The sequence below is a fragment of the Chaetodon auriga genome, chromosome 16 (assembly GCF_051107435.1).
Source record: "Chaetodon auriga isolate fChaAug3 chromosome 16, fChaAug3.hap1, whole genome shotgun sequence".
NCBI classification, from domain to species: Eukaryota; Metazoa; Chordata; class Actinopteri; order Chaetodontiformes; family Chaetodontidae; genus Chaetodon; species Chaetodon auriga.
Window position 1 is genome coordinate 20,231,088 of NC_135089.1, and position 16,121 is coordinate 20,247,208.

At 41.3% G+C, this 16,121-nt stretch overlaps 2 protein-coding genes across 2 annotated transcripts; both read right to left on the reverse strand.

Moving 5' to 3' along the window:
* Positions 1-252: 252 nt before the first annotated feature.
* On the reverse strand, positions 253-7,792 carry LOC143334378 (dual specificity protein phosphatase 3-like). The gene is made up of 3 exons (XM_076753156.1): positions 7,469-7,792; positions 3,931-4,163; positions 253-2,468 (listed from the first exon to the last, which is right to left on the reverse strand). Exons 1-3 carry the CDS (start codon positions 7,642-7,644, stop codon positions 2,260-2,262), a joined length of 618 nt encoding a protein of 205 aa, XP_076609271.1. The 5' UTR covers positions 7,645-7,792; the 3' UTR covers positions 253-2,259.
* A 1,818-nt stretch (positions 7,793-9,610) lies between these two features.
* On the reverse strand, positions 9,611-13,048 carry prl (prolactin). Its single transcript, XM_076753538.1, has 5 exons — positions 12,975-13,048; positions 12,137-12,249; positions 11,592-11,699; positions 10,843-11,025; positions 9,611-10,722 (listed from the first exon to the last, which is right to left on the reverse strand). Exons 1-5 carry the CDS (start codon positions 13,015-13,017, stop codon positions 10,531-10,533), a joined length of 639 nt encoding a protein of 212 aa, XP_076609653.1. The 5' UTR covers positions 13,018-13,048; the 3' UTR covers positions 9,611-10,530.
* Between the last annotated feature and the right edge of the window lie 3,073 nt (positions 13,049-16,121).

Below are 16,121 nucleotides of genomic sequence, written 5' to 3' on the forward strand. Positions count from 1 at the left end.
AAAAAACAATTAAAAACCAAACTGAACTGTAACTACACAGCTAAAGCAAGAGGGTCAAATCCATCTCAAACTAGTTGTCACGTCTATCCTTGACTAAAGTTACATTTGCCCTCCGCGTGTAGCTGTTCCCTGAAGTTGAAATCAATTTGATGAACTAATATCTCAGTCAGCAATGCACTTACATTTTCTGGTACTCAGTATGTTCTGAAGGTCACCTCAACAAACCTTAATGTTAAAAAAATGCACACCAGTCATGTCAATTTCTGTTTATTACTGAATGTACGAAAAGAGGGCAACAACAATCACAAGTGTCATTCGATAAAGTGCACTTGATATAAGCAGTGTCATAATCTGTGAGACTCAATGAAAGCCTACTGACATGACCGGTTACTTCACATCCTACTCAGTAATGCACATGATGATTCACAAGTTACAGGATTTATAATGCACATTGTGACAAATAATGTTCACTCAATAATGATTCAGTTACTATACAGAGATACACAGCTGTGCTGACAAAGGAATAGCAACAACACTTTGGCTCACATGTATATTACAAAGCATGCTGCTGTACAATATAAAACTGCATATACTCTGACATACACACATAATGTGCAAAAGGTGTTGGCTGAGACACTATCTAATAATACTGAAGTTATTGACAAACATACGTCACATTCTGGCAGTGTTTAAATTACAATCACACTTTAGTGGTTTGGTTTCACTCCCCAGATCATCTGGCATGAAAATAGCTCACATACCCTCAGCAACCTGATGTAAGAATGTGAATTGCCTCCCCAAGCTGACAATAAAGGATAAGTTTGACGTTTAGGGAAACAGACTTGGTCACTTTCTTGCCAAAACTTAAATGAGAGAAATGGATTCCACTCTCACGTCTATCCAGTCAGTATGAAGTGACAGAAAGTAGCCTGTTAGCTTAGCTTAGCTTAGCTTAGCTTATCTTAGCTTAGCTGAACACTTGAAATAGCAAGGAACAGCTAGCCTGGCACTCTCTGAAGGCAACCAGCAACTCTAAAGCTCACGAATTCACGTTTTATCTTATTTGTTTACACGTAAGCATGGTAAAAATAAGGGGATAGCAGATGTTACTGAGCCTGTCAACAAACAGTCCAGCACTTTTTGTTTTTTGGACAGATTGGAGCTGCTGGTAGACAGATTTTGTGACCGTTGGTCAGTGTCAGGATAGCTGTTTTCCCAGGTTTCCAGACTTTGTGCAAAGCTAAGCTAAGCTAAGCTAACCGGCTGCTGATGTTAGCTACATATTTACATGAGAGTAGTATCAACTATCATATTCTTAATAACTCTTGCCAAAAAGAAGTGAGTAATATATTCCCCAAAATGCCAACCATTCCTTGGTTCCTTTGCTGCTTCAGTCATATACTGTATAAGACCAGCTTAATGTTCCTATTAAAAACTGAATCATCTTACTCTATGAAATAGTGTCAAGAATTATTCATTATTCAGCACCATAACAACAAGACCATTTTCACTGAGACATACTTCTGAGGCAGGCTTCAAGATGTGAGTACAATATAGGTCAAAGATTGTGCAGTTTTCTAAAACATACTGAGCATATTAGACAAAAAATAGTTTTAAAATCATCCTCTAATACCCTGAAAATCTCATTCAATATGAAAAATCACAGTGTCCACTTGAAGTCCCCTGTGGGAGCAGCTGAGAGATTTGGCAGTGTTTGCAGGAGTGAGGCCAAGACAAAAGGACACAATGCCAGGAGAGAGGAAGAGAGGTGGAGACGGGGAAAGAAGGCAGGATAAGAAAATCACATCAGTTACACCACCTATTGTTTCACCAGCTCCCACAATGAGCGTTCCCTTCCCACTTTTATATTACTCTCTGGAACAATGAGCAGCAGGAAAACACAACACATTGTACAGGACATGAAACATATGTTCACTGGTAATTCAAAGTCACTCTGACCTGAACCGAGAAAAATCTAATATTCAGAATACACATATGTAAACACACTCAGTGAATGTAGTGCAGCTGGGTTAACGCGTGTGGTATCGCCAGTGTTTGAACACAATTAAAACACTCTACCTGTTAAAGGTCTGTGTGTACGCTGTCGCCAATAATTCTGTACTGTACATACACTCAGTGCTGTCAGCCTTAGTTTAAGAGAAAATGCTTCTTTCTCCACATCCAGAACATGTCACAGAGCAAGTGAAGGAAAGTGATGTGCACTTAATCATACTTCTGTTCTCTACTTCCTCGTCTGCCTCACTTGTTCCAGAACTTTCCCTCGGCATCCAGCCTCTGGTTTAGTCGACAGAGCTGCCTGAGAAAGCCGTCGTTGGGTCCGATCTCTCTCTTCTGACGCACCATGGCCAGAGCAGTGTGGACGTCCATGTTTTGGCGAAGCATCAGGTAGGCTATGACTAACGTAGGCGAGCGGCTGTAGCCTTCCCTGCAATGAACGTACACTTTACCTGCAGAAGAAAAGCAGCTGGTCAAAGTCACAGCAGCGGTAGCTGCATGGGTTTGCTAACATTTAGGGCCAATTTAGATTGATTCAGCAGAAACAGAGGAACGTTGAGATTGTGTTTCTGGTCACGAGTTTAATGCTCAATCCAACAACTCTGGCTCTTAATGCTCCACATTCAGCTTGTCACAAGCTTGTCACTGTCTGGTGTTTAGTGGGAAACAGGTAGCATTTCTCAGTTTTATCAGACCTTTCACTATTTTTCTTTGTCAGCTCTAGTGTAGTGAAGGTGATATCCAAGCAGGAAGAAGAAGATGAAAACACAACTTTGACACTGGCCTAATAAAGGGATTTGTATGCAAGCACATGTCTAGTTAAACATCCAGCAGACACAGAGCACCATTACTATTCATTTGGAATCCTGTCACAAAAGTAAGACCCATAAAATAAAGTACGTCCCATATTTCCTCTCCTTCTAGCTCTGTTTTGGTCTCCACCAACTCTTGAGAAAAATATTTGTGTCTTTAGCTGCTAAGTGCTGCACAATGTTCACCAGCCCATCGCTAAGTTTGTCTGTATGCTGTTTGGTGTGAAGGTAATGTACAGCCTTGTCCAATGAAAGCAGCTTGTTGCAGAAGGAAGCAGGGCTCATCAGAACAGACTTAAAGCGCCAGAAGCCCAAAACAAAGAGCTATAAGAGGTGAAAAAGTCCTGTAGAGCTGAGGGGAGCAGCAGACTTAAGTACCTTTGGGTTTGTACTCATGAGTGAAGCCCACATTAAGCGCAGTGTGATCTGTTGTTTATATAAAAGTTTTGCTGAGTGCAGCTTTAATATTGATACCCCCTCTGTGTCCCATTTCCATTCTTCATACAGTATGTATGTACTGTCAATTATTTTTTTATTAGCTTTCAAAGGTCATTCTTAAGCTGTCTCACCACCGTCCACTGTTTAATTTAATATCACACAGCTGGGAGCAGCTCCTCTGTTTATTCTTCTGCTTTGCATTCAGGTACAATAACGTCTATCAGCAGCACACTTAAAAGTCAATGTTTTTTATTCTGCATGCTGATTTATTCATCTATCATCCGCTATTCCAATGCGAACATGTAACCTTCTCAACTCATGCCTAGCATTAGCATGTACTTAGGATACAGGCACAGAATCACCCCTCTATGTTTTGCCAAAGTGGTATTTGACTCAGTAACACATGAGTTGAAAAAATATTTTCAATAATAATGTGTTCATCAGATAATTAGTTTAATTTTTGAAAATTCTCTCGAGCCTGCTTGAAGTCTTTGAAGTCTTTACCTTGTTTTTGCTTCCCAGTAGTTCTAAAAATCAGAGCATGTCAGAGGTTTTACTGAGTTTCACTGAGGTTTTTACTGAGCACAACCAGAAAAGCAGCCAGATCCCCACAGACTTCAATTTCACCCACAAAAAGAAACTCAAATCTGCGTCATCCTCTGACCTTTTCCATTTTTGTACGCCAGCGCCTTCTCGATGAAGTCGGCTGCCTCTTCAAAGTACACGCTGATGTCAAAGTGGTCTGTGTCGCTGGCTGGTATGCCGTGGTACATGATGCCTGTGCCGGCATAGAACTCAGCATTGGTGTTGACGTGCATGAAGGAGTTTCCCTCCGCGGCGTTCAGGATGTGGGTGATGCCCTGCCGCTTGAGACGCATCACGTTCATCGCCACAAACCTGCATCGGATTCACAGGCAGAAAAAATGCACACATTATACAGCTTAGTTTGCACACACTGCTAATGTTGAATGCACGTGACATCAAGCAAAATACAGTTTGATAGTTTCTGCTTTTGGACTAAAGCCTGACTACACTCAGCTCTATAGCAGCGGAGGTGCTGCCTTGACTTTTTATTAGCTTACATGGTTCTAAATTGTTTGCTTAACCAGCAGCAACAGGTATTTGTTTCATCTTGAGATTATGCTTGAGCATTCATCTTTTGATGCATGTGAACATTTAAAATCTTTGGCTCTAAAAGCAGTACTCCAACAATTCAATATCAATATCATTAAAGTTTTGGAACTAGCAGGAGACAGATTTAAAAAGCCAAAACTGATGCAGCAAAAGTCGAAACCTTTAGTCCGTCATATGGGTCAAGCTCCAGAAGCCTGGATCTTTCATTACCCATAATGCAACTAGATAGCATCTCCCCACTAAGTAACATCCGTTCACCAACATGAAACAGGCGGGGCAGAAAGTTGTGATGTAGTGACTACACTTGCACAGCTAGTTGGTGAACTGCTGTAGCTGGTGAGCTCTGACAGCCACCTGTCCCAGCTCCTCCCTGCACACCTGGCCCCCATTACCCATCAGCCCCACAGTATACCTGTCCAGCCAATTCAGTCACTTGCCAGACTGTTCTGCACCATCCTCCTCCTTGAACAGTTCATTTCTGTGTCGGTGTACTGTGTTTATTTGCAGCAGAAACAGGAACTAAGAGGCTACATCTGGTAGCAGTGGTTGAGCTTACTCGCTTAAATGGGAGGGTGGTAGTGCCGTAAAGTGCAATGAAATACCAAGTGGCCAAATACAAAAGTGTCATTGCATGGGGAAAGTGGCATTTTGAAACAAAAAGTACATTACATTATATACTGACACCAGTAACAGTGCTAGTTTTGGTGCACCTTGGAATGAAAGAGCTCATTTTTCTGCCTCCCTTCTACTCATTCTGTCACATATCCGCTGCTGTGTGGAAGAGATCTGCTGCTTCTTGCTGTGATCCTCTGGGATCGCTGTACCACTTGGCACCTCCTGCCTTTTAGATGTAGAGCACTAAAAATAGTGTCGATGCACTCTGGCGCTAATACTGAAGGCATCGTCACGCCTCCACAAAAAAAGAAAAAGGTCTGCCAGGCTTTCAGACCACACGGTGGAAGCGGGACAGATACATCAAAACAAAAAACAGCCGCTCAGAGAGAACGATGCGTGGGTGCATGTTCTCTTCACAGAGCTGCGTGGATGCGTTTGTGTGTTCCAGCCTATGTTTGTGAGGACATTTGCTCCAGTATAACACACTCAAGTGTTTGTGCTTTGTCCATTATGACCCCCTCAGCAGGGCGGGCGGAATAAAGAGGCACTCAAGAGGCTTTTGCTCCTGAAATACACTGCTATGACTCACCACACTCTAAGAGTTTCTATGTTAAAGCTTTTAGGTCAGACCATTTAAAATGCAGAACACACATTTGCTTGTAAGCCTGGAATGTTCTGTTTCAGCTCGACATACAGTACGATACGTCAGGACATGCTGAATAGCTGTGATTGACTGATGTGCTGTGCAAAAAACAATCTGATGTGCGGTGATATGCATCCTGAACGAGCTTCTCGTTAGGAAAGGCATGTGCTTTCAAGCTTCTCCTGCAGTTAGAATTCCCAGTGTACTCGACATGTCACTTCAACTAAAGGTCAGTGTTGTTATCATCTTGATGATCTTGATGACTTTAAGATTATGATAACATATACTATATATGTATGTATGTATGTGTCTCATATGAGAGCACAGGCACAATCTCCATTTAATCCAGATATTTTCACACTTCAATGCAGCCTGTTGAATGAATAAGCTGTAAATACTTTGCAATTCATAACAGACTGCATTTTATTCATTCTCTTCTATTTTAAAGGTGTGTTTTTTCACACCTATATGACATGTTGGGAAATGTACTCATTTCCATTCTTGTGCAGAGTTAGATAGGAAGACTGATACCACTCTCTTGTTTGTATGATAAATATCAACAACCAGTAACAAAATCCACTGACTAGCTTGTACTTTCAAACAGTACCAGGCTAGCAGTTTCCCTCTGTTTCCAGTGTTTGTGCTAAGCTAACTGGCTGCTGCACACTTGACTCAGGGAAGTGTTCGTACAGCGAACAACCAACCGACAGAGGGAGCAGCATAGGCTCATATATCCTGACCTGTAGCTCCTAGTCTGAGCCTAAATCATTAGATCCTCCAACTCCCAGAATGCACCTTGATATTGTCTGCCTCCTAAACATCTTTAAGCCTCCACATCTCCAGCTTGTCATGCAGGCTTCCCGTCGTGTCCGGTGTCTGTATATTGTGAAACACATGCTGATGAAGCCCCACTTAACATGAGAAATGAGCTTATTTTTAATGGTGAAAACTGAACTGGTGTCTTCTATCCTCTTGTGTCTTGGCCTGAAAGTGTGTGTGTTTCCTTCCAATCTGACTCACCTGATGTCAGCAGAGACACAGACAGGTCAGCCATGTTAATTGCAGAGCCTGACATGTAGAGCACTGTGGATATCTTCATTCAGCAGGGGACTAACAGGCTCAGCAGCCTCCCTCTCTGCCAGCTCTGCCTCCTTCTGTCTCTGCTCCATTTTGCCTTTTCAGAACATTCCTCCACCTCTTCAAAAATTAAACAAGCTTCTCTGTCTGATATAACCCTCACAGCTCCTGCTGCCTACATGCTTCCACTGTCTGTGAGCAGAGTCACTGTCAGACAGAAGAATTAATGCTTTTTCCATGTAACCTAATTAAAAAGACTCCCCATAAAAAACGTGTCTAGTGTCTCATTGTGGTGGGCTGCAGCAATTACTGCCTAATGACCTTAAATGATGCCATTCATTCATCTAGTCAACTTCCAGATTATTCTGGAGCACATGTAAGACCCTGATATTCTTAAAAATGGACACAATGTGTTTAAATTGTGTTTAAATCAATGTAGAGGTGATCCCTTATTGTTGTTTGAGGTATAATAACAACCTTATTATTACCTTAAAGGCATGGTTTTCCCGCAGTTGTCGTATAATATCAATATACCACCGCATAAATAGAGTGTAATGTGATCATTAAAGGTGGAATTGATGGTGTTAACTGCGGTCAAATGATTCAGAATTAGTGGAGATTGTTTATCCTGCGTGACCTGAATTAAACGGCGACACATCCACTGTCATTATAACATCTGTATGTGGGAAAACATTTCAATGTAGTTATTCAAATGATCTCAACAATGACTCACGCGTTGCCGACGTAGATCCTCGGGTAAACCTCATGGAAGTGTTTGGTCGGCCAGCTGTAGAAGCCGCTCTCGTCCGTCAGCAGATCGTTGAGCTGCTGGAGAGTCACCTCGAAGCTCGACATGTCGAGTCCGATCGGAGTCGCTGTCTTGACCTGTTGGTTGTGTTTATTCTTCATGCCCGAAGAAGCGGCTCCAGCAGCTTCACACAGAGGGGAGAAGGTGGTGAATGTGGCGGACTGGGTGTCGGTTTACAGGTCTGATGGGCTAAAGGCTACCCGGCTCTCCGTGCGCCTCCGGCGCGGCTCAACATGAGAGCGGCTCAGTGTGGTGGAAAGTAAACCCGCATGCAGGGCCGGCCGAGGCTTTTTGGGGGGCCTGGGTCAGTGGGGCCCGGGTCAGTGGGGCCCAAGACAATGACAGCGATAAGGACAAAAACTATAGATCTTCATAGAAGGCTGAGGACACATTCAGGTCCGAGGTCATTCCATCTAAAAACAAGAAAAGAGAAAAGAAAAGAAAGGAAAAGAAAAGCTAAGTGAATATTTCCTTTCATTTTGACATCATCCCTCACCCAAGTCAGATACTGCATTAACTGGTATAAACAATAAATAAACATTAAGTTTGATCATTTATATCATGCATTTCTTTTATATTGTTCAGAAGTAAAATTAATTTACAGTATATTTATTCAAATTTAAAGACAAAAGCATGCGAGTCATGGAAGTGACTGGAAAGGTGCGAGTGGCCACAAATTCAGCTGGGGAGGTGTGATTTAACGAAACGACGCATCAGCACGAGTTCAAAATGTCTAATTTTGAATGAAAAATGTGAATATATCAGAGCTTTATAAATCTGCTTCATAAATGGCAACAGGAGAGAAGTCAGAGGGAGACAACAGAAACCTGAACTGAAGCGCACTCCCACAGACACGTCCGACAGCCACCTGCACCTCTCCACGAAAAGCCAGAGGCCAGGCATCTTTCACTGTGCGGCCTGATTTCAGTTCTTCTGGTCGTCTCAAACTGTTGATCATGCATCATTGTGTCTTTGAGCTCTATTAAAGTGAAAAACCTTTACTCTGCTGTACTGTCACCAGCTCACTACTGAGCACTATGAAAAAGTCACAATTTGATATGTTTGAAAACATGCAGTTAATGTGAATCACATCTTGTTTGTGATGTGGTGAAGCCTTATTAGAAAGGTTAAAGGTAGTAAAAGATGGAATTGAACAGCTCTTCTTGTGCCACCTTCAGCTCATCCTCAAGGCATTCACTTTGATTTACATACATTTATATCAGTTTGTCCAATCAGGCAAATAACAAGTTATGATGGCATTTGTTATCATGCGTTTCCTCCTCAGTTACACAGATACATAATAATGTTCAGAACCTGACTGACCTTATATATTTTTCATATTGCAGGGATATCTGTGTCGTGATACCATCGTTATCAGGGGCAGCACTTTTTGCTGTGTGTAAAGTTAAAGTGATTTCCAGCCCTATTAATAATTTAGTGTACATTATGGATGCTTTAACACACCAACTCTGGTTCTATTGATATTAACTTTTAATTCATTGAGTTGAATGTCAAAATATTCTGTCTCTATGCTGTTCTTTTCCCCACTCAGGATTAGTAGCATGTTCAGCTTGGTAAGGAGCTATTCCTTCTGTCTACCATGTAACCTAAATCCATGTAACGTAATCATTAGCTTGCTAGTTATCCTGCTAATGCTGGCTACCTAAAATATTAAGTAAAATCTGCATTAGATAGCAGAGAACAGAACGCAGAAGTTCGGATGACAACATGTTTGCAGGGAGCGTGACTTCTCTCTCGGCTCCGGACACCGTCACTCCACTATGTCTTTACAAAGCAAAGATTTGTTTGCTGCTATATTAATGTTAAAATCTCATATATAGAACCTGTAAGGTAAGGGAACCACCACAGTTAGTTAAAAAAAACAGTGTTGACTGTTGGATAGAAGCAGAAAACAAACAGTGGTCTGATGTTTTACTCTGTGACATCATCCCATCACTTCCTCATTTGCTCACACTGTAATTCCCACAACCACTATGACTGCTACTGTTGTTTCCTTTGGGAACACTCAGTCTTGTGTCAATAAAAAAAACTGACGCAAATAATTTTACAGTGCAAGAGATGATTTTTATTGATATACAGATTTTAAAGAGCTATTTGAATTGATAGGCATCACATGCAAGATGCTTCCAAGAAAGTGTAATTAAAGCTAAAGTGCAAATGCTGCACGCTGTCATCAGACAAACTATAGCACTTGGAGATCGGAAGAGAAAGTTATTCTCCGTTGAAGCCCTGCATCCCAGCGTTAAGAATGACTGGTGGAAGGATTTCATGTGTCAAACCCTGCCTGCCGCTGCAAAGCTCCTTCAGCAGCTTGGCTTTGAGAGTATTAAGCTTTAGTAGAAGAAAAAAACGAGGAGTCACAGGAGAGATAACACACAGATTTCCCACAGTTTGTGACCACAGTGTGGTCAGTTCATAATGCCAGACCAGCTGGAAACATCTGGGGAAATATTTGGCCCATTCTTTGTCCTCCAGTGAGCCATTAGCAAGACTGAACAACAGTATAAACTTTTAGATTCACTGGGCTGCACCCCTGCAGACCTGAAATGTCTTAACCTGTTTTAAGTTTTGATTTCCAAGTCAGAAAGCTGTTTACAGTAAATCTTGGCCTCTTTTGCAAATGTACAAGGATTTTTTTTTTCTTTATCAGAATCAACCAGAGCTAACTCCATCCATTTGAATGTTTTTCGTACTTTATCTCAGCATCTACACATTCACTGAGAATTGGATCTGTAAAGTCAGTGTTTTTAGCACCGTAAGGCTGAAAGGCGTCGCTTCAAAGAAAAGAAAATTTTGTGTGTGTGCCATGTAACCCCTCCTTATTTTCACCTTCTATAAGTTCAGAATGCCAGCTAATTAGCAAGTCAGATATTAGCTCAGATAGCAGATTTCTAGTACATGCTTATCTATATTTGCTAGACAATACAAGCTTCTTCCCCTCAGAGTCAAGCTGGCTGCCTCACTCTTCAGCACATCTCGGGTTTCATTTTTGCTGCCCGGCAGCGTAGGACTTTCAGGAAGCTGTCAATCTTGTGGGAGTCCCGGCGGAAGCAGGACAGCAGGAAATGGAAGTTAGTCAGTTTGGAAATCTTGTCCTCGCCGATGTCATTGTCTCCTCTGTAGGGCAGAAAGGAGATAGCCTGAGCTGTTGGACCCATCTGCAGGAGAAAGGAGGCAGGTAAAGTGAGAGGGAGGTGTGGGAGGGGGAGTGAAGCTGTTTTTAAAACACATTCTATGTGAGCAAAAGCAAAACAAAATTTCTTTATCTTTCCGCACACCTTGCCAGATAATATATCCAGGCCGTCTCCCAGGTTCTTGGAGTGCTCCTGCAGCTCCTGGATCTTGTTGGATATGCTGCTTTGGGCTGGGTGAGGCAGGGTCTTAGCAGAGGTGGACAAGATTACCAGGGGGTCGAGCCAGGCTTGGAGCAGGGAGCGAGCCAATGACAGCAGGTCTGACTCCTGCAGCAGAAGTCAGGCAGACAATGATAAGATAAAACAATAAGCTGAAGGGAATGCAGAAAAATACAGAAATGAGGTGGGGTTTTTTTCTTTCTTTTTTTTTAAATCAAAGTGTTGTCATGAATTACAATAGTCTGCAGAGATACTGATGGGACAAACACCTGTCTTACAAATTTGTTGTAATTCCACAGATGACCTGCAGGGGCCAGTAAATATTACAGATTTCTCAAAGTTAATGTGACAGTGAAAAAAAAATGTCTTTCCCCTTGTTGGCTAATTTTCAAGTCACATTCATTTAAATACTGATTTACTTTCATGTCATTATTCTGAAATCAGGCTCATTTTTTAAAGTACTGTCCAGATGCAACAAAGTTCTCTTAAATAAATCATGGCTTCTACCTGCATCCTATCTGAGCCAACTGCTTTGAAGCAATGTTCACTTAGCCATTGACACAAGATGATAATGTTTGCACTCATAGAAAACCTCAGTCAGGTCGTGACTGACACCACAACAAAAATTTGCATTTGCGGGATGAGCTCGTCAACAAGACACGCTACGCACTTACTGATACTTGCAGAGCTTGCTCCTTGTCAGTGGGTATCTGTAGAGAGGAGGTGTGGCACACTGAGGGCCGGGGCATGAATATGTGGCCTATAGGAGGGAAATGAGAGTCCTGGAAGGGAAAGAGGATGATCATTATATTGTGCTGTACAATCACAGTGAAGTACTTGCCTGATAAAGGAATGATGGAAAGCAAGCTTAAAAATTTTGCATGTTGATGCATAAATGAATGTGAAATGATGGCTGCCGTGAAGGCTGTAAATGTAAAAGCTTTAATTCATCCAAAACCACTGAAATGGCCTCTTAAGGTAATGAACTTTCAAGAGCTTTACCAAATCTTCAGTGGTAGAAATTTCACAGTAAGTGCTCTATTTTGCCTCCCACTGTGCTAAAATACATGAAAAAAATAGATGTGCATGCAATTATAATGAGGTTATACATGCAATTCAGACTGAAACCAATTAGGAAGCATGTATATTCAGGAGGGCTCAGACCCCTTCACCCAGCGCAAACACACACACACACACATGCACACACAGAGCTACTGACCAGGTCTTGGGTGAGCGTGGTGCTGAGGGAGTGCAGTGTGTCAGAGCGCTGAGACACTCGGTCCAGCAGGTCACTGATGGGGACGGCACTGCACGCAGCCACCGTATACAACACTAAAGAGCAATGACACATGACAGAGATGATACAGAGCTTTTTCTTTACATTTCAGCCAACTGTGGAATAAAGCCAAATGGCACAAACAGAGTCGAAGTGGGCTTTGCAAATGAACTGAAGCAGCAGAAACTGAATGAACTGAACTGAAGCAGCAGAAACACAGAACTGAAACACACCACTGAGCTTTGGCTCAGCAGTCCTAGCACTCCTTATACATTACAAGTGGTCATTTTACTAAATGTGAACATTTGCCTTGACAGTAGTTCAGTTTATCCTAACCAGCAGCTGTAACACCTTTCCAACATGACACCTGCAGCATGATTTTTCAGTATCCTTTACAATCCTGTCCAAGACATTTGTTGTCTGAAGAATGCAATGAACGACTGATGATTGATGAACGATTTCATGAATTTTGGTAAAAAATCTGAATTACTACATTTATTATACAGTTTCTGTGATGAGCTGGTGTCAGTTGATAGAACAGAGCTGGTGATTTATTGCTCTGGCTTTAGTAACTACGTGATGTTTGAAATCTGTGATTTGAGCAGCAGAACATATCATTTCTGATGTATTATCATGTGTTAACACTGAAAAATAGATGCATCTCTTCTTATTTTAGTGTAATAAATATTATTCTGTAGATTCCAAAAAAATAATGCAAATAAAGTCACATTTTCAAATCATTTCATTGATAAAACGATCAGAAAAGCTCAGCTCAGCTCACCCGTCGCAAGAAGTTTGCTTCCTTCGGTTTTTCTGTGAGCCATCGCTCTTCTTCTCCTGTTCCTCGTCAGTGTCTCTGTCTCTTTCTCCATGTTTCCTCCATCTTATAGTTCCTTGGCTTCAACTGTTTGGTTATGCAGCAGGTGGTGTGTGTGCTGATTGTTTGGAACTTTTTTTTTTTTGGTCCAGCACATAATGAGAAACATGATCAAGGGGATTTGAATGGATGCAACAGGTTGATGATTTGTGTGTGTGCGTGTGTGTGTGTGTGTGTGTGCGCGTGCGTTTGTGGCACTGATGTGGAAAGATCTTGATTAGATGGATGAATAAAAACACCGATGTTCGCATCGCACTGAAGGTTTTGTGTCTTAATTCATTGCAGCAGCAGCATCTGATCTTTTCATGTACAGTCGGTGTTGAAAGAAGGATTCAGCTCTTTACTGAAGTAGAAGGAGCAGTACCACAGTGTAGAAATACTACAAAACTGTGAAAGTCCTGCATTTAAATATCGGACTTTTAATTTTATTTAATTTTAAAGTATAAAAGTATCAGAACCAAGAAGACGAATTAAAGCAAGTATAGAGAGGGGGCTATTTTAAAAAAAATAAAGAAATAAATTGAAGAGAAAAAAGAAAATTTGATATGAAAAACAGTAAAGATAAATATACTTTCTATTAATATTAGCATGTCTCTTGAAAGAAAAAAGAAAAAAAGTCTCTTTTTAAAGCATATTTTGGAGAATTTCTCCTCAGATTTGGCAGATGGAGGCAGGCTAACCAGTGGTGGAAAGTGTTGTATTTAGCATTTTCTGTTACCTTTTACTTCACTACAGTAATTTGATACTTTTAGTTCATACTTAGCAGATCCATAATAATAAAATGAAATACTGATAAATAAATAAATAAGTAATAATAATAACTTATAATAATACATCATCATGATATATGATGGCGCTGCAGGTAGCAGGTATAGAAGATGAATGAATGATATATTGTTATAGGTTAAGATAAAATAAAACTATTGCTTCCTGGAGAAAAATCTTTGCATATTAAGTAGTGACAAATATATAAAAGAAACAATCAACAGTGTATAGAAGGAATGATGAGGCAATAAACAATATATACAACGAAATTTACAATGTGCATGTTAAAAACTGCATTAATGGATCATAACTGGCCAGTCAGTGGATGTTTTGCTGTCAGAGTGTTAGTGATTCTGCACCTCACCATATAACATTATGCACTGACTGAACCACTGATGTACAACATTTTACTGGATTATTGTGCAGTATCAGTACTGAGTTACTCATCTGTTCTCAGCTTTCATTTTATTTGATATAACCCTTGTGTTTTGTTAGCTATACCTCCACGTTATTTGGGACATTTATTTATCAACACATCACAGAGGTTTTTTGTAACTGCTCCAAGCTTTAATGATTCATTATTTAGCTATATTTTGCAATCAGGGAAATATTTACTGTAGTCATCAGGTCTGGTAAAAATGAGGCAGGAGCTCAATGGCGACATCTAATGGGCATCTGTGGAATGAGAGGTCCAACATGACACTGCTGGACAGGCTGAACAGGGCAAATCAAAATCAGAATATTGATCCCTGAGGGGAAACTGATTAAAAGAGAGGGAGGAGAGAAGGATGGAACAGGGACAGAGATAGAGGGGTGACAGACAGCTGGGACACAAACTGTACATCCGAGCAAGTTTTATAAAATATTATAACTTCATGGTAAATATCTAGTGCCTTTGGCCTGAGAAGGAATAACATTTTTTAAACTGGTGAAATCAAGACAAAACAGGTCACTGTCAGTGATCAGCTGATACTATGCACTGTATATAATGCTCGGAGCTGAGCTAATTATTAGAGTGTCTAATGTTTATGTGTTATTGAGGCTTTTTGCCTCAACTTTTCCATATTTAACTCATGTTTTGTGTTGTCTCTGACATTACAATGTTTGGAGTCTAACCAGTATGTACATGTATGTGCAACTGGTTCCATCTATTTGTTCTTTTCTCCTGACCTTATTACGACCTAATATGCAGGAAGGTTTGAAGAGGTAAGCCCTCCCTCTGCTGCAAAAAGGACTGAATGTTTGATTAAAGCAAGAAAATACACAACGACCACAAAGTTTTGATAATACACCAAAGGAGAAATATCTCAAGTGTTTTTTATGTTACATCGGTTATGTATAAAAATGAGAGATTCCTTTTGCTTGGCAGAAAGTCATTTACATTTCCCTTCCTGTGTCTGACAGACCAAGCCTCCTCCATTCAGTCTGCAGCATCATACATGATGGCCTGTACATGTATAAACACACATACGCAGCAGGCCTCTCATGTGTGACCTACAGATTGTCTTTGAAGGCTCCTCTGATTTTATCACCTGCAAGGTACTACCTTTGATAGTGGCACACACACACACACACACACACACACACACACACACACACACACACACATTGTGCTCCACTCCCCAGTTGCTGCAAGCAAATGCCCACTTGTTGTCAGGAAAACAGGTTCATGTTGCAGGCTTTGGCTAACGAAGGAAAAAAGAAGGTGTGTGTGCGTGTGGAGGGTGTTTGAACATGTATAGTGTGGTGTTACTTGTGCAAAGTCAGCATGAAGCCTGAGGGCCTTGTCTTTATGTAAATGAGGGAGGAACCTGAAGGTCTGAAATGAAGAACAGACTGTGAGTAAACAGCATGAGAACCACAAGAGCCATGTCTGTGACCTTGTCGCAGCGCACCACAGCCAGGCAACACGTATGTTACATGTGTGGTCATGAGTGCATGTGGCCCCTTTTATAGGACTGTTTGACCCTTATGGAATCTCCAACATGCACATCCTCAGTGTCTGTCTTTTGCTCTCTCCACTCAAGCCTCCTTCCAATTCCTTTCCGTTTTTCTTTCTTGCCCCCCCCGTCTTGGTTTTTCAGCCCCTGGCAGTGCACATACCATAAGCAAACACACGCACGCACGCATGGTCGTAAACCAGAGCAACACACCCCCTTTCAGTGAGATCACACTTGCAGCAGAGCAGTTGCAGCACACTAAAGCCCCCCCCTTGGCATTTTCTGGTGATTCCTGCACACATTTAGACTCACTTTTTGAGCCGTCCAACTCAGGACCGAGACGTCC